The sequence below is a fragment of the Thunnus albacares genome, chromosome 20 (genome assembly GCF_914725855.1).
Source record: "Thunnus albacares chromosome 20, fThuAlb1.1, whole genome shotgun sequence".
In the NCBI taxonomy this organism is placed as follows: domain Eukaryota; kingdom Metazoa; phylum Chordata; class Actinopteri; order Scombriformes; family Scombridae; genus Thunnus; species Thunnus albacares.
The window spans coordinates 4090364-4109917 of NC_058125.1; the positions used below are offsets into that span (position 1 = coordinate 4090364).

The following is a 19554-nucleotide window of genomic DNA, read 5'->3' on the forward strand; positions in this document are numbered from 1 at the left end:
TAGAGCCAGTTCCTGCTTAGTGATACTATTCCTCTGCAGTGTTTCAGTGAGGTAACACTGTCCAGGTGTCCAGGGAAAGACAAACAGGGAATTTCAAACTAGAAATACACAAACGTTAATATCAACTTTGATTTGTCTAACTTAGACTGCTGACAGGTATCATAAATAGTTACATAACCCTAGTGGTGAGTGAGAATAGCTTTTTTCTTGTAATTAAATTTGGGTGAACTGACCCTTTAAGTTGATGTAAAATTGAATAAAAGACAGACTTTGATTACATAATTTAAAATGATCAAAATTCCAGATAAAAATAACAATCACTGCTACTACAAAGTCACAAAATTTCAGTGTATGTTAGTAAACAAGTGCCAGCTTGAATGTGGACTGAGATAATCACTGCCATTATGAGTCACAGTAAGCTCCTAACATACACACAGTAGGTGCTGTTGCTGTGACTAGTTTTTGCCTGACTGCTCAAAATGTGCCCCAAATCACCGTCCTCTCCCAGCTTATCTCCCTGCATGCAGGACCCAACCCCAGTTATTTGTGATAATCCACAGATTGTAGGCAGCTAACAGACATTTGTTTTACGACAGATGCCAGATTCAGATAAACATTTAATTAGCAACTCATCAGCTCTGTCAAAGCTAATTACCCCCAGTCTCCAGCCCCAGCCAAAAACTACTCCTCTCGCAGTTGGTCTGCACAGCAGCTGACTCTGCTGGCTGCAGCGGGATGTGTGGAGCCGGAGGCTGAGTGTAGCCGAGGCCCCCGTATTGTACCAGAATTGTGAGCAGCTAATCCGGCCTTTCTGCCACATCTGACTCTTCTGGGTCAGAGCAGTGAGGAGAATGGGTTAGATAGAATTACAGGCTGAGACAACATTGTGCTATTTATCAGCACTTTACACGCCTGTTGTAAAAAATTACTGCTAGCGAGGTGTCTCGGCAGTTCTTTTGGTTGTCACAACAGCACATTTCTTAGTGCTCAGAAGGAATGTGGTGTGAAGTTTTTGGATGGGTGGCGGACACACTGTTTGGCTGACAAGTGGTTTCTGGGTATTTGTAGTGCAAAAACAGCACAGAAGTGACCACTTCACAGCAAAGATGCCCACCGAAAAGAAGAAAAGTGGACAGAAAGTGGTGATAGCAAGTCTGTCCCCCACCAGATGACCACAGGATGACTAGGCGTCGCTCAGATGATCATTTTGTTGGTTTTTGTGTTGTAGAACATATAAAGAATGACTTGGTGGATAGTACATGCAGTCAGTGAACAACAGTGGGAATTCAAGGCATCATCTCCGTGGTTATCAGTTATTGTTGAGCCTTGCAATCACATTACCGCATTTCACTGAAATCAGAATTCTGCATGCTTACATATCATGCACAGCAAGGCATCTCTATAGCATTCACATTAGTGGCTTCTCTGGACTGACCTGTAACCTAGCAACCGCCTGACGTCTCACACAAGCAGATGATTAAAGGTACCTTCTTTTCCATTCTGAGCATGAACCCTTTGATAGATTTCCCCTCCTTTGACTCCAGCATCCTCTCCTCAGTAGCATGCCAAGAACACTCATATTACCTACAAATATGAAATATGAATCTCCATGCTGTTTTTAGCCTTTAGAGACTAGGGGTCTGTAGCCGCTGCAGTCTAAAGAGCCCCATCATTAACTGCTCTGGAGAGCTGTTACATGCATCTGGCTTTTCATGTCACACCAGGACAACGGTTGATCTGCAGGGACGGTTGGAGGACTCTTTGGTCCAAAGTGAAGCTCCAAATCAGTGCCTACACTACTCCGTGAGCAGGAATAAACGACACACATGCTAGTGATTAAGAGTTTGGAAGCTGCTGTCCTTTTTAGGCTCTCCAGAACCAGAAACACAAGAGCTAAATTACAATGGATTAAACAGTGTTTTAGTCTACATTAGCTGCATCCGTTGCCCAACAATACCTGGCTAACTAGCTTACAGTAGTAACCTAGTATTATTTCTAAGGAGCATATCTTTACCTACAAAAATGTCCCAAAATAATGTAGCTAGCTAATGATATGCTCCTGGGAAGTAATGCTAGAATGTTATTGTATACTAGTTAGCCAGGCATGCTAATGTTTCCAGCTCATGTAGCAACAAACAATACCTCTGGCTTTTAGTGTTATATTGTGTATAGCCATCATGTGCATAAGAACTTTTGAAAGGGCTCTCATTTAAAGGAGTTTTCAACCAACTTGCATTGTTAGCGTTAGTGAATTAGCTATCGCTGGATTGGAAACTGAGGTAAAAACCCCAGTTGAGACACATATTCTAAATGTGCTGTATACACGTCCAAAGAATGCTCCTAAAATCAAAATAAGATCAGCATATTCCACGTCTTAATCAGAAAATGCTACATTCAGAATAAGGCCTAATTCAGAATATACAAACAGAATATGCTGTTTATATGACCCGTATAAAATTCAGAACATTGTCATATTTGGAATAATAGTGGAACATTAGTGTGCATGCACACGTAGTCACTGGCTGGATTGGGTTTCTGTTCTGCAGACACAGCAGCTTTTCTCTGTTACCAGCCATGTTATAGTGGACCAACTGGACCAGTGCCCAGTACTGTATAAACAGGCACCATGAAGGAGAGGATGGAAGCTAGCCTGAAAGCTATGTTGAGCTTGCACACCTATTCATTTTTCTAATACTAATCCTGTCAGTTTTAAAATATTACATGGCCAAACTGTCAGGGATATTTGATTTTGATAAGTGTGTTAATGTTGTGAGTCTGAGTGATAAACTGACTAATTTTACTGCACTGACACATACTCTGCAGGTAACTATATACGTTGCAGTCAAACATCTGCAAGTGCATTTTTGCTGCATTGAGCTGCAGGTATTGAGAATGGTGGGTGTTTTGAATGCAGTGTGGTATGAATAATTAGTCTAATACGGTAGTCATATCAGCGGCGGTTGTAGTGTGAATATAGACAGTAGAAATAGGTTTACCAGGAAAATCACACTGAAAAAATGGTGTAAATCTTTGATCATGGTGCTACAGGTGCAGCAGCTCCTCACAAGTTTTGAAGAACTAGTTCATCTACTTATGATTGAATTTTGTCCAAAAACATTGTTGAAATAAAACTCAGTTTCAAAAATTACAAAGAATTTCGTGTAGTAAATCTCCCACAGTTATCATAAACAGCATCCGTGCTGTGCTAGAACGGAAAGCTTGACATGTATAACTGTGTAACTGCTGCTGCACTACGGGCCAAATGATTCCTCCCGTGCAGAGCCACTCTACAGTTGCATGGGCGCTGTGCACGTGTACACAGGCAGAATAAATTTTCATAATGCCACCTGAAGGTGTAATTTGGGAGTTCTACATAAATTGCCTCACCCTGCATCATTGCTTTCCTCCTCCTACTTCCCCTCATCTGCTCCTCCTCCTCACGCCTCTCTGTCTCTGAGCGCATTGTTAAGGCTCTCCAATAACCAGATAAAGGAGACGCCGGGGAACCTGGGCTGAGACAGCGAGAGAACAAGCAGAAAAGAGGGAGGGAGAGATTTTTAAAGCTGGGTTATACTGTAGAGTGTGCATGTGCATCTACTGTACATGTTGAGGGATATATCTGTGCGATTCCACACTTTTTGCTTTGGAAAGGGTTTTTTTTTTAATCTCAAATGAAGGAGGAGGAAAGGAGTGAAGTGGGGAGAGGAGGAGGAGGAGGAGAGAGGGGGAGAGAGTTGGTCTAAAGACTTGGAAGAGAAGAGGCAGAACTGGGAGACTGGAAACGGGAGATAGGAAAATGACTGCATATTACCACTAAAATGGGATATATTGAAGAGTATGTGAAAATAAAACCGAATGCACAATCTGGAATGACAAGATAAAACATCTTTATTCAGGAAGTTTCAGAAAGGTGGAAATTACTTGTACACATAAAAAAATATATGCTTTATATGATCAATTAAGACGTGATTATGTTATATGAAAATGTGTAAATGGTGTAGGTAGTGTTGTAGATGTGTGAAATCATCTGTTAGTTAAATTTATTGTGATATTCCCCACACAGCTATAGCTTTATAACACCTCCTCAAAAAAGTGACTCATACATAGAGAATATTACTGGAATTTCTGCACAAGCACACATAGATAATTAGCATTTTAATAACTTAGATACAGTAGTTCAAACAAGGTCTACAGACGAGTCATGGATGATTTTAACAGTCTTCAACTACTTATAGGCCCCCCCAAACCTGCATTTAAAGGTGATTTTGCGTATATGCATCCTCAAATGACAATGAGACTATGGAACTTTTATGGAACTGCAGCCAGTTTAGCTGTAAGTGTCACCTACAATATCATTTAAAACTGAATCTCCCTACATTTCCCAATATTCTTTTGACAACATCAAACAACAAACATGTCTTTATGTGTTTACTTATGGTTTAACTTTAGTGAGACAAGCACTGAACTGTTTATCTGTGTCATGATGAATCCTACAGCCTGTTTCCACCACAGGAACCTTTTCAGGTGCTTTGAAAACTTACCTGCTAACCAGGAATTAAATTTAATTTCTCAGAAATAGTTCACTGAGCCAAAAAAAGTTACTGGACAGAATTTGCAGGACTGACTGATCAAACAAAAAAAATTCCCAGCTGAGACAACTTGTATTCATTAACTAAGTAAACAGCACTAGATGCTTACTGACGTTAAAATGAAAGTCATGTTGTTGGCTCTCTGACTAGTCTAAAAAGAGAGAAAGTGTGAGCGAAGGAGAGAGCGAGCAAGATCAAGAGAAAAAACATTTATTTTTGTGTTTATGTGCTAATTTATGTGTTAAATTGTCAACTTTGCATGTCTCTTTTGTAACTATTCATTAAATTTATTCTAACATCAGAGTCGCACCACAGTTAATGAGAACAACACAATAACTGTTTCTTTGTGTGTGAACATTGTGTCTTGTACACTGTGGCTGTTTTTGAATCTGTTATGAGAGTAATTTATCTAATCTTCATGGTTCTAACATATTGCACGAATGCAAACAGGGGTGCTTGAAGAGGACTTTAAGTTCCTGGTTTAGTTGCTGGCATTTGTTTGAAAAGGGACAGTTGTGTAACAGTCGCACAAGTGCAGAAGAGTCATAAAGTCGGTGATCTGACTCAGTAACATCAGTTACACAGCAGTGTCTATTTGTTTGCTATCTTGTGTGTATTGTATTGAGCAAGAGTGTTTTATTGTTTATGAATTCAACTTTTCATTGGAGGATATGGAGTTATTTAATGTTTTTTTATCTTTCAAAAGTTTTATAGTCTCACACTAAAATATTTGGTCCAAATGGGATCCAACCCTTGACCCTGTTAACACAACAACCTTCACAATAAAACCTCTCAACACCTGCTACATCTGCAGAAGCAAAGCAACTCCAGCTAAGGTCCACTTGGAGGGGTTTTCTTTGGTCTTCAGGTTGAAGGTCCATACGTAGGTGGGTCCCCTCTGGCGGGTCTTGTAGACGGGACACTGGTAGACATTCCTGTTCTCCTGTTTGTCCACAGGGATGGCCCTGATGAAGATGACCGGCATTGTCGGGGTCAGCTCTTTCAAACGGGCGTCGACAATCAAGCCAGTCTGAAGGAGAGAGAAAGTACAGTGCAGGGGAGGAAAGGGAGGGAGGGAGGGAGGGAAGGAGGGGGTTGACGAGCCAGTCAAGCAGAGACAGAAACATTTCACAGAGCTGAGGGAAGTAATAAATTAGTGTGAGGTGCAGTGAAAACTTGCCTGTCCATTACTTGTACTTGCCATCGAGGCTGCATTTAAGAATGTTCTTTTTCAAGAGAGAAAAGAAAAGATGTTTGACTAATCTTGGCTGCCACAAGCGATGTTAGACTTTCAGAGAACACAACATTGTTGTACCCTTGAAAAGTGGTGAAAGTCAACAGAGTTTGAGTGGAAGTCAAGCTGCTGTGCCTCACAATACACACTCTCTAAACACACTGAAACAGTGTGGTCTGTCTCATTAATTAATCCTCCTACACTTAGTGCCTGACAAACAGAAGTTTCCCCATGCATGCATAGTGACTTTCAGGAATGAATGTAAATCCTCATGACTTTGGAAAGCTCAGAGGACAAAGCTATAATTGCGTCTGCGATTGCTATAAAACTTTAAAGAAGTGTTAAATACCAATAACTGTATGTCCATGTGGTAAATACAAATGATGGGTATCTTAAAGCGGGCCATGTGGGCTCGCTGAGATTCATGATTAATTATTTTTATGACACTGTATATTCACTGTTACTAGGGGAACAGATAGCTAGTTTTATTGTTTAATCCTACAACATATTGAGGGAATAAAAATGGATTAGTGTGGCAAAGAGCTGGTGTATTCATCACCATTAGTGGTGTCCATCACATGAACACACAACCTTCCCCTGTATAATGTCTGTATTTCCACCGTATCTGTTCAGCGCACAAGGTGTTTATCATACACAGTATCTAGCTGTCTTTGATGTCTGAAACCCCGCTGAATAAGACGCAAGCTTCATTAATATAGATGAGTGGGTTTATTATAAATCTTTGACTTTTATTGCTGCGCACAGCTGTGTCCAGATGTAGCGCTGCTTACTCTCCTCTTCACACTCTGCTACTCCCCACCACTGGCACAGGACTGAGGGCGTGAAGAGAGAAGGAGGAGGATGAGGAGAAGAAGAGCGGTGGGAAGGAGGTGGTGGAGGGAGGGGGGGGGAGTCGTGAGGAGAAGCCGACCCGGCCCGTCTGTCCGCCTGTCTATTTGCCTGCGTCTCCAACTTTAATGAAGAAAAAAAGGAACCACTCCACTAAAGGGCGATCTAAGTGTTCAACTGCACACTCTGCACATTCCCTAATTAAGAAGTCTACAGGGATGCTCCTTGAAAGCTGGGCGCATATACAGTAGCTGTATGTATGTAGATAGATAGAGCCCTGGGAAGCTGAGTAATGCACTGCACTCTGAAAGCTGAACACAAGCAGGATGCAAAGCAGAAAATTAAACCAAAAAGGGAATGTGGAGTCCCTGCAGGGGAGGGAAATATCAAGGTTTCTTTACTTGACTCAGTTTAAAGATGCATTTTGAGGTTAGCTCACCTTATGTTCATGTGTGAGTCTGTCATCCATCATCAGAGGTAGTGTGAAAAGGAATATTACAGTATAAACTCCTGTTATTTTTGTTTATTTTCTATCTACACCGTGTAATGACATGATAATCAGCCATTTAGCAACTCTGTGACAACTAACCTGCGTGTCCCAGCGTGCTCCCTCCATGTACAGCCCATGTACGTAAGCCCCCTCACGAGGCGGGGAACTAAAGTCCTCGCGATTCTTCTTGGTGACATCACACTGCAGACCCATGCTGTCCAGAGGCCACTCGTTCCTGTCATCCAAACACAAGGAGATTTATTGTATCACAGGCAAGTCGATTTAATCAGATTTCCACCTGCGATGGCTGCAGGCAAACCGAGCCTACTGTGCAGTACCTTCGAGCCATGGCCTGCATGATGGCGGTGAGGAAGGACTGTGGGTTGAAGAAGCCGGCCAGCCACACTGCGGAGGGCAGGACAAAGTCTGTTGACCAGGCTTCCAGCTCCTTGATCCTGGCCAGCAGGTCAGTGAACCACAGGGCCAGGCCAGACATGGAGGGGTAAGCCCGCTTGGTCCAACTGTCTGGCACCAGGTCCAGGAAAATAGCATTCTGAAGGTTCTCCATGTCACTGGTCATGGTTAACTCTCCCTGAAGGGTGGCGGTCACAGAAAAGAGAACATTTAACATTTGAAGTCCAACGAAAATCACAAAAGTCAAAAAAGTGATTTTCTAATTTATTGTTAACATTGTTATTATTTAAAGGAAGGTGTTTATGACAGTGGTCATGGTGGTATTAAAGAGTAAGGGCCACAACATTTAGCAGCAGAACAGCTAACTGTAGTACAGCTGACTAGCTTACCAGCTATCTAGCTTGCAAACTGAAATTAGCATTGCACTTTTCCCCCAGTGGATGTGAGTTGATATGTTAACCTTGTAAGCAAACAGTTGCTTATTTCCATATCAAGCAGTTATGGAGCAACATTATCATTCATTCAGAGTCGTGTTTCTGTTCCCCTGGTGAATATAAGTCCAATATTCACTCTCTTTCAGCTCTGTTTTTGCTCTCTACCAACTCCTGAGGGAAATATCTGGCTCTTTAGCTGCTAAATGCTCCGCTATGTTCACCAGCTAGTCTACAGCTAACTGTGTCTGTTTGCCGTTTGGTGCTGAGCAGACAGTGTACGGTGGCTTTTTAAAGCTTTTTCTCTGAAAACAGCCACCTGCTGCGGCCGAAAATGACGCTATGAGAGCGCTGAGAGTGAATCAAAACAGTAAAGTTGCAGCCGGACAGATAAACAATGAGCTGAAACTCACTATAAAGCTCTGTAAAGCCGAGCGGAGCTGCAGAGTCACTGATAATTCTCTGTAGGTTCATCACTACAAATGAAAGTCATTTGATTGATTGTTATTATACAAATATCAATTACAGCCACTTTAAAGAGCAAAGCTGTATGCTGTAGCAGAAAAACTGCAATTTTAATTCAGTTGGGCTCTTTTACTGCTTTAATTTGACTTTTCCAGTGTTTATCTTACTTTAATGAACAGGCGGCATGCGCATTTTAGAAAAATCTGTTGTATAATTTGGCTCTCATCCTGTTTCGGATCAGCTGGATATGATCTATTTTAATTAGGAAGACTGTTAGGAACGTTGACAGCCTCTTGTACTGCCTCTTTTGTACATTACAGTTCTTCATTTGGTCTGTGAATTTTCATTACAGGAAGGAACCAAGAGTTCAACGTGTCACTTTCTCAGCAGCCAAACATTGGAGGTGACATCTCCCAGCCACGTAAGGTGCTGAACGGTAACAAGCCCTCAGAAACTACTGATGCATACATAAACATGAAGACAACAAACACGCCAGATAAGGAAAAATGCTGTAAGATAGAGAAGATGGCACTGGAGAGTAATGAGACGGCATACGAGTGAAAACAGTGGTGTCCTTCACCAACTGATACTGGAGCTGATGTATTGCTGATGTATAGATACCTATATGTGATAGTCATAACAATTCTTTATGAGGATGATAAGGTTTCTATAGATTGATCTATATCGGAGCGTTTGCTTTGAACCCTTCACCAAAATAATCCTGATCCCGTCGGTTCAGCCACAGCACACTTGACATCACCATGGCACTATGAAGCTGCACCATCTCACCAAGGCTAACATTCTGATAGTTCCTATTTATTCCCCTGTAAAGACAAAATATGATTCCATTTGCTGGTACAATAGTCTACATGGCTTTTAAATCACTGAGCCGATTTATTGAGGCTTGTAGCGTCGGGAGATCGAAGCCTCATAACTCCTGACAAACGGTTTTACACGTTTTTCTCCTCCTTTTTCTTTTTTTTCCCGTTTTGTTGTTAACACATGACTCAGTCAGGCTTGACACACACGGCGCAGACGTCTCATTCCTTTTTCTGCTCTTCTGTAAGCCAGATCTCTGAGTCATTCTTAAGACCGGGCTTCTGACAAACAATAGAGAGAAAGGTTTAGTTATGCAGGAACACTAATGCAGCAGCCTGTCGGTGTCAACTGCAGCCCAGCCAGCGTAGTGTGAATCATAGATGTTGGGGATAATTGAGGGTTTTGTGGTGGATTTCGAAGGACAGTTCACTCACAGTACATTTGTTTTCCATTTAATGGTACTATGCTGGTGCTCAGTCCCTGCTGGGCCAGTGGGATTTGTGGACACACATGGGTCATTAAAGTGCTTCCAGGCAGTACGCAGCAATAGGAAAAATAGTCTGAAATAACTGACTACAAAAACAACAAACCTTTTTGTTTTGAAGAGCAATAAGAAGCTCATAGCAGACTGCACATTTAGATTTTTTTTTTTTTTTTTAATTTTTGACTTTTTCTTTTACAAATATGTAGTGTGTGTGTGTACATTTTGACACAGGGCTCCTCTACAAGCCACGGAAGGCATCAAGATTAACTAATACAATAATGGTTTGCAACTAATCACATGACAAAAACCAAATGACATGTGGTGACTGTGGGACTTTTTGGGTCAGGGTCAGTTTCCTGCCTTGGAAGCCTAATGGCTAATAAGGCTGCTTATCTATTCTGATGATGTGAGCGATGTGCCTCTGCACTTATAACAGATGAACGATGGAGTCAAAACATTTGGTCACAATTATTACAGCATAAGTGAAATGATGTGAAGGTGAATAAAACAATGCTTTGAATTAGCCATTTATTTTACATCATATTTTGCTACACTACAGAGCAAATATTAAAGCCGCACTCATCAATATTTTTAAAACAACAACTGATCAAATGATTATGGGTAATGTGGATGGAATTGCTTGAAGTGACAAACCCACAGAGAATTATCACTCAACTCTGCAGTTCCTCTCGGCATTTTAGCCTCTTTCAGTTCATTGTTTTGGTTTTACTGTCTGCAACTTTACTGTTTCCGTTCAGTCTCACTGCTCTCATCAACCTCGTTTCAAGAGGCAGCAGCAGGTAGTTGTTTTCAGTGAAAAAGCTGTGATAAATTCACTGTACACTAACCTGAGTTAGTAACTAGCTAAAGAACATAGCGGAGCATTTAGCAGCCAAAGAGCCAGATATTTTTCAAAACAGAGCTAAAAGGAGAGAGAATACTCAATTTACATTTGTTGGGTGACCAGAAACACAACTCCAGATGAATACTAATGTCTTAATTCTTCTGTAAAAGACATTTGTAGCCATCAAAAACGTTCTGTAACTCAGTGAAATCAAAAATCAAAACGCCATGATTAATAAAGAATGAAATCATTATATTATCTATGAAGCATGTCATCACACATTTATTTAAGCAAAAAGCTGACAAACTCTGTTGAACTGATCGGCTGCCACAGCAATTATTGTCTTTTCATTTATAAAATGCTCAGCAGAAAAAGATTCAACTGAAGAACCTTCCATGTCTGTAGTATAGCTATTTCAATCTGAAGAGCACTGATGGTATTGCACTAGTGAGAGGAGCATAATTATCATGATCAGCAGCCCTTCTTCCAGCATTACAGTCTTCTCACCTTGAGGCCCAGGCTGAGCTCGCGGAGGGAGCGTCTGATCTCCTGGGTGAGGAGGTTCATGCGCTCACACTCCTGCAGCGCCACCACCTGGTAGGGAGTCCTCTCCTCTGCTTTCCCGAGCAGCTCGGCCATGTTGAACTCCTCCGGGAGTTTCTCCATGATCTCTTCCAGCACCGCGCGCACCTTAAGATGAGTTGACAGTAAACATTATTGTTTGCTCGTCAGAACATCTGCGTAGCCCTACTCTTCTGGATCATCCTACTGTTTCTATTAAAGATACTCAGGGCAAGAACAACAAAAGGAGGAGAGAATACTCCTTGAAATAAAAGACTTGCGAGAGATTGAGGTTATCTGCGTCAGATAAACTCAGTAGTGCCAACGTTGACAGCCTGAGAAACTGTTACAGTTTTAAATAGACAGTACCATAAATATTCATGAAGATATATTTTGCAACGGCAGCTCTTTGTTTTCAATAACAGTCTAATCCCTTCAGAAAATCAATGCTCACATCATATTTTTGTGGGTAAGTGATGAAAGCTAATGTCTGTGTCAACATTTTCCCAAGGCAACCAGCATTAGCAATCAATCAGCGGATTAGGTGCCGAACAAAGGATATGAGGTCATCATATCTATGGATTTTTCAGTTCAAATATCTGATCTGGGCTTGGCAGCTACTGAGCTCGCTGAATACAAAGCTGGCCTCGTTGGTAAGCTCTGCATGGCTGTCATCAGTTAAGACAGGGGTATCTAGGCTTCTGAGCCAGAAAGGTCACACATCATAATACGTCGAGGAACAGAAACACACACACACACACACACACGCACAACATGCAGCGGCTAATATGTTTGATGCTAGATGGGTGTTTCATAAAGCAAGAATAGCAGTTACTCCAGGCTTCCTTCAGTGAATAAGGCTAATTTTTGGGGAAGTCTGTTTTATAAATGAGGTTTAAATAAGTCTGATCTAAGTTGCCATGGAAACCTATGTCTTCAGACTGGGAGCAGGGAACAGCTAGCCTGGTTAGACTGATACTAACACCTCTAAAGCTCAATATTTAACACATTACATGTTATTTAATAAGTACAAAAACAGAGTGTGACAACCTTTAATATGTAACTCTTTCTCCAACTTCTGTTTTTTAGTGACAAGTTGTGCTTTTAGGGTTATTTTCTGGACTTTTTCGTAGCCAGGCACAGTGATATCCTGGCGTCTTTCCGTCACCATGAGGTTGCCTGGCAACCAGCAGTAGGTAGGTGGATTAATTTTACCCTTGGTCAGAGCAAACCTGGCTGTTGCCCATTTTTTCCCAGCCAGAGAGTAGTATCAATTTTCTCATCTACTGTAACTCTTGGCAAGAAAGGAACTAAGTATGTTTCCCAAAATGTCCCCAAACTATTATCTTTAACTAGAGATAAAATCAATCTGCTAGCCTGTAACAGTGTTTTCTCCAATTTCCTCCCTGACAGTCCCTCTTTACTGTTGCTCTGTGAACGGCGTCACTTTAATCTGGAGACACATTTATTGTTTCTGCTGCTGTGTGATGCTGCAGGTGTTCAATAAACTCAAAAGCTTAATTAATAGTTGTACTTTTTAATAATTCTGCATGTTCCCGCGGCTATGCACTTATGATACACTGAACATTTACAATAGTCATTCTTACAAGCAGAGTACTGCAACAAACTGAACTAACAGAGGAGCTCAGTGGACTTGAGTTAATCTCTACTGAGTCTGAGGTCACTGCTGGTGCACATGTGGAAAAAAAGTTCTCTTTCGCTTTGTTAGTGACAGTGTAATATTTTCCATATTTTATGTTTAATAAGATATTTTCTGTGGCAGTGAACATTACAGTTTTGTCTTTTCATATCAGTTTTCTTTATTGTGACTTCATCATCTGTGCTCCATGTCCTAGGTTCAGTTTTATAGTGTCATTTAAGATAAATCCTGCTTTCCTGAGCCCACCTTCATGAAACATTCCCCAAGATTCCTGAAGCATGTAAGAGAAAGCAGTTTATTTTGCTATATCACAACCACAGCAAATGTTACCACAACGTAACTTTCCCTTTTAATTGACACTGTTTTGCACTGAACAAAAAGCAATTATTTTGGATGAATAGTGTTTTAGTTCATGCTTAAGAGCCATCTCATCATTCGCTAGAAGAAAAATAAATATGTTCTTATTGAAAAGGAAAAAAACTGTACAGAAATCAGACTGAATATGGTATTAAGAGTAATAAAAAATCCTTTGCTGCTTGTTTCAAGCAACAGTAAGCATAAACCACTTTTTAACAAAGCTAACATTCAGACAAGCAAGACCCTTATTTATGTTATTAAAAAGTGACACTTGCTCCATTGAGGGAGTGTGCAACGCTGCACACGCTCTCTGACAGAATATTTGTTTGAGGTTTTACACTCAAATAAGCTTTATTTCAGTGCTGAACCAGAAAATGCCATCTCTGTTAAATCACCCTGGGTGCTGTCAGGGGCCCCAAACAGTTGGTCTGCAATTTATTTCCAATTCAGTGTGCAGCAGCGACAGAAAATGTCACCTGTTGTCATCATACATTTAAGATTTGCTGCTTTTTCACAGAGTTTAGTGCGACAGTTGTCTTTGTGAAAGGCCGTGGTTTACATATTTGCTCAGGATATCTTCTGTGTGTGAGGGCTTGACTTTCCAACAAGCACATCGGGATCCAAAGTCAAGTTCAAATACTACCCTTCTGTCCCCTTACACCTCATGGACCTGCCGGTGGGTTAGTCATGACAAATCTATGCTCTGTAACCAAACATCTTTCAAATCCACAGAACCTGATTTAAATTCCAGTGGAAGTCTTTTCCAATGTGTCCAAAGATACTAAATATGTCAGACTGAATTTTGGGGAAATGTGTATAAAATTCACAGACCATAAAAAACATGGAGTCTTGGGTTTGAATGTTTCACTCAGATGTCATACAGGTACAGGGCCCTAGCTATAATTTTGCTTCCATGCAGACATTTGTTTGTAATATTTTCATACCTTTAGTAATTTTAAAAAATGTGCCTGAGAATAATCCGATAGATAAATATAACTATAAACCTACTGGTGAGTCCTTGTCTTTTAACCCTCCTGTTGTCCTCGGGTCAATTTTGACCCGGGAGGTGTCATTATGTGCTGTCATCAAAAAAATTGAAATGGTTTTAAAACAGTATCCTGACTAAACTTTTACATATACCAGTCTGCCATAATCCATCAACATATTTTCCTCTGATCTCAAGTATAGTTAAAATAATTCAGAATTTCTTTCCTGGGTCAAAATTGACCCGAGGATAACAGGAGGGTAAACCAAACTAGGCAAAAAACCACTTCTTATCCAAAAGAGGTACATCTAGGTCTCTGTAGCTAAAACAGGTTAATGTGCTGTTATCAGGCTAAAATGACCCTATCAGTTCTCATCCAGCTAATTAGATTCTTTGAACACAGTTAGAAGGTTGATAGTTATCTTGAATAACAGTGCACTCTCATTTTGAAATAAGGAGAAAGTTAAACCTCACTCATGATTAGCTGAGTGCTGATCATGTGGTTGCACTTGGCAATACATTCATGGACATAAGTCTCATTTTATGTGTACTGATACAAGTGTTATTTTGTTCTACATTGTGCTGCACTGTGTTTCCAGTTCCCACACTTCTATTGTTGGTATACAATTAGTTATTATGAGTAGTAGTTATTATAATTATGAGTATGTGGTTAGACCATGTGTGATGTTGTGGTCATGATTAAACAGATTTAGTTGCATGGCCAATTATATTTAAAACATTATTATTTACATTCTACTTTATGAACTTATTTAAATTTAAATGTAATTGATTGTATAAATTCAACTAAAAACACTGTGTACACTTATAACTAGTTTAACACATAAATTGTAGTGTTGACATGTGATGATAAATTCCCAGTCCCCAGACTTTTAACAGTCAAGGTTTTAACTGGGTTGAATTTAAGGAACTGATTTTATTCTGTGGTGTGTTTTATCATATATGGCTATTTTATTATAGTAAAAATTATAGCAATGAGTTGGTGTAATTTCATCATTTCATCTAAAATCTTCACCCCTACAAGAAAAGTAATTTGTATGTGAAAATTAGTTCATATGTGGGTGTTTGCCCTAAAACTCTTGGTCATCAATGATCAAATCACGCTAACTCAGCTATCTACAAAGAACAGAACAGATCAAATAGCTTCAATGAAGAGCTGGAACAAGCTGATAAAATATATGATACTACAGCATATATGTGATACTGTCAGTGTGGAATAAGAAGATTTTTCCAATCTTGAAGTTACTTAAGGAGAAAAGGAAGGAAACTGGATGTTAAGGCTTTAAAAACTGTACATTCAAAATTGTGAATGACAATGTAAATGCATCATAAGAAGCCCTGATGGTTACAAAACTCAAACAAATCCAATGAATAGTGATGGAGTACACTGAGACAACACAATGGCTTTTTGAGATTTCCTGCAACAATTTGAATAAGTTATGTCCAAACTGACGATGCAAGTAAAATCAACCATTTGTTGTTATTTTTGCTGTCATTGTGAAAAAAACTGATTTAGATCCTGGAACACTATGAAGAAAATAAACGTAAGCAAACAGAATCTTAACACAATGGAACTGAAATCCGTTCAAGCCTTCCCACAGATGACCTGTGCAGCGACAAATATATGTCCTTGACTATATACTTTTGTGTAGTTGTGGTCTGGGGGCTGCACTAGCCAATCAAATTCATGCAAGTGCACATTCTGGCTAGATTACTTTGTACTTTCACTGTATTTCTACCATTTGTTGTGATGACAGTTAAAAAGATTGCCACTTTGAGTGTCATCTTTCTAGAGTTGTAAAATCCTGTTTCCTGGTATTAATAAAGTCCCCATCCACTCAAAATGTGTTTTTCTACTTGTTCCTACAGTTGGATGTCTGAGTTTGACTGTATAGAATGATGTATTTGCAGAGTTTGTTTTCACATTTGTTTTCTGGAGGAGGAAAGTTCCTCTGTGCTCACATTAAATCTGAGTTTAAGGCGTGTACCTATGAACGTGATTTATGACAGCACAACTAGTTTAGAGCCAATCGGGTCCCTTAAGTGTGATGTGGAAACATGAAGCCTCCAGTGCTCGTACACTGAGAATGAACTTTTCAGTGAAACAGGAGACATCTTGTGTCCAGTGGTTCAACTCTTGAAATGAAAGATATTTACATATTCAGAGATTTTGGAATTTTTAATGAAGGAGAAGGAAGAGATGTTATTTTTAGGACTTTAACGAGATAATTGAACTTTTTGGTGGAAAAACTATATTAGACACAAATGATTCTTCAAAGCAGAGGATATGTCTTAAAACATGTCTGGAGTGGATCTTTAAACAGTGTACAGTGTTTGATAAGCCTTCAAACCCATTGATCTATTACTCAAACTTAACTTCCTGGATCAGATTCAGATATCTGTTACATTTTTTCCTGGTAATGCTTGTTGTGGCTGACTGGGAGCAAATCCCTGTGACCAGGTTTCAAGATGTTGTGGAAAGTCTTCCCAGGAGAGTGGAGGCTGTTATAGCAGCAGATTAACTCCAGTGGTTTACAGATGAGATATTTAACAATCACATCTGGATACTCACATACTTTCTCCAGTTCGTATACAGTTTTGGCCTTGTTCACATCCTCATACCAGTCTATCTCTCATGTCTACAGAGTGATTGTATGAGTGGTCTTCTTTACCTTCTCTTCCCGCGTCGTCCCGCCGCCCTCGCCGACTCCTCCGTCTCTGGGCTGCATCTCCAGCACCGTGCGGAAGAGCTTCTCTGAGGTTTGCGTGAGGAAGCCGATCTCAGCGTTGGGATGAAGGCCGTACAGGTAGGGGGACTCGGCGGGTAGTGTGTCGTCGATGTACTGGAGCACGATAAATCAATGTCAGAACATCAGAATGTATGAGTGATGCATTGCTAGAAATCATTACCCTCATTTATATATATTTCTTCCTGTAAAGTAAGACAATTTAAATCCAAGTATTAAACAGGACAATATTTTAACACCAACTCTAACTGAGACTTAGATTATTTTAAATGAACAGCATGGAGATTGGCAACTCCAATTACTTCCTGACAGAAAAGTACCAGTCTTTTTTTTTTTTCCCTTCACACAGGTGTTTCTTCTAAAGTACTGCTGACAAAGGACAAGAATGGAACCATATAAATGATGAGATATTTCTGGGTGAGATTCAAACACTCAGGATCAATTGACAGACTGCTAATGAATGTAACAAGGAGAAGGAAATGTGGCATTTTCCATCTGCTGGTCCATAATGAATATCAATGTGCTTTTAAGTTAGAGCAGATGAAAGTGGAAGCTCAATTGAAAAAGGCTGCTTTTTGTGGGGCACTTACATTAAATAAAAAAAAGCTCTTCTAATCATAATGTCCTGATGAAAGTTTTGATGGAAAATATATTGGCCTTTAATACAGAAACACTTAGTAGTCAGCTTTTTTGATCTCTTCTGTACTTGCTGGCTAACTTTCGCTGATTGCATACACCTGTATGTTGTTGAAAGAAGAGTAAAACTGCTGAGTCACCAAGTCACCCCTTTGTGCTCATCCCACCGCTCTCCTCTACTGTAGGTTCGCTCCAGATGGTTGCGAGGGAGGCATTGGCCTAACAGACCACCCTCTAGGGACCTGCAGGCTTTTATAGCCCCTGTTCTTTGGCCAAATCTCAACCCATCAGCTCTCAGCCTGGCTGTGTGGTGGCAGTGGAATGTAAAACGCTCCAGTCCCTCCCACTGGAGCAACTATGACAGCCAGGATGTGCCCATTGAGCAGCACCCAGACTGAAGAAAAATTAAATACAAGTCGTACTCCTCTGGTTCCCCGGGGACCACATGGGGCAAATCTGGACTGTCTGCCCGAACACATTTTCTGAACCGCTGTTATTCATAAAAATGTTGGCAGTTGTCAGTTTTTCTTAAGGGACACCAGTTAAGCTGGTTCCTGCTGTCATAAAATGAAGCTTTAAAAAAAAAATATCCACCCCCAAAAGAACAACTCTGTCTCTCCATCCAAATTCCAAACAGAGATGACCACAATATGCTCGGCCAGGCTTATTTATTAATTTCCCTCTGAAGAATGATCAATAATATCTGAGCCTTCACAGTGAGCTGCAACAGTTGACACAACAACCTGCCTCCAATCTGATTTCACCCTGTCAATCAAGCTTTCTGTTAAAAAGATAAAATGACATCATATGACAAGCAAGGTGAGGAAGACTGAGGTGAAGCGGTAATCTAAGCAGTCAGTGCTCTAAAGCAAAGTCAGGCTTCATTATGTCGACATGATTAACGGTGATCACACAGGGGATGAAATCATGTATGTACTATATATTTGAAATGTTTAGCTGTCAGTGGCTGTAGGTGGTGCTGGATGCAGGTAGCTTATGTGGTCGTGCAGTAGCTACGTGGTTGGTAGGTAGTTTCATTTGGGGCAAAATGGAAAAGTTAAGAAATGCACTAATTGTATTGTTCAAAAAAAGTTAATTCTGGATCTTGGTAGATCTTGTTTTCAACCACATCTCAAGGTCTTCATCAGTGAATGGAGTTTTGTTTTTTTTGTCATGGACATGCCTCAGTTGTCATCGACTCTAGTGAAGACAATGGGGCTGCAGATTCAAGAAAAAGATAGTAAGTGGTCCTTCTGTAAGGAATCTTTTGACAAACTACAGTTAGAGTTGTTTCATGTTTGGCAGAATAGGGTTATATGAAATGTCATTATCGTGATTCAGCCAATATGATGCTGACAAAGGTCAGCACTGTAAATATGCGGATCAGGTTTCTCCTTCTGGAAGGAATTTGGATGTTGTTCTTGTATTTGTTTGTCTAAATGTCCATATCATCACCTTATAAAGTTGTTATGGGGAACGTGTTAAGCATACAGTTTTGTATTTATGCACCTAGCAGACATGGAACAACATCAGCAGTTATTTGGACTTGTGTTTCTGCTGTTTGGTGCTGAACAAGTAGAGTACAGTGGGTTTTTCTTACTGAGAACAGCTGCCTGCTGTGGTTTTGAACAGACATGATGAGAGCAGTGAGACTCAACTGAAACATTAAAATTTTGGGCCATAAAACAAAAACTGAAAGATGTTATAATATTGGGTGATAATTCTTTGTTTGTTTGTCACAATGACACCCTTCAAAATACACATATTCATTTGAGCCACTGTAAACATATTGATGAGTGCAGCTTTAAATTCTGCGTTAGTCTAAATGTAAACTAAATAAATGACAGCCCTACAATGCACTGATATTCTGTTCAGATATTTCTTTCTGTTTATCCAAAGGCATGCTGGGATAGGCTCCCCCACGCTTGCGAATGAGCAAGTTTAGTAAATGAACGGATGGATAGATGCAAT

General features: G+C 40.2%; 1 protein-coding gene across 7 annotated transcripts in view; it reads right to left on the reverse strand.

The window, feature by feature from the left end:
• The window catches only part of dnah9 (dynein, axonemal, heavy chain 9), a 178919-nt gene that overhangs the window by 20025 nt on the left and 139340 nt on the right, over window positions 1-19554 (reverse strand). For 2 of the 7 annotated variants that reach the window (XM_044338787.1, XM_044338782.1), the window contains 5 exons: window positions 16873-17043; window positions 11127-11309; window positions 7501-7754; window positions 7262-7397; window positions 6538-6795 (listed from right to left, as the gene is read on the reverse strand). In XM_044338787.1, coding sequence (XP_044194722.1) covers window positions 6556-6795; window positions 7262-7397; window positions 7501-7754; window positions 11127-11309; window positions 16873-17043 — 984 coding nt within the window. In that variant the 3' untranslated portion in view covers window positions 6538-6555. The other 5 variants (XM_044338785.1, XR_006399614.1, XM_044338784.1 and 2 more) reach the window with 5 other exon arrangements.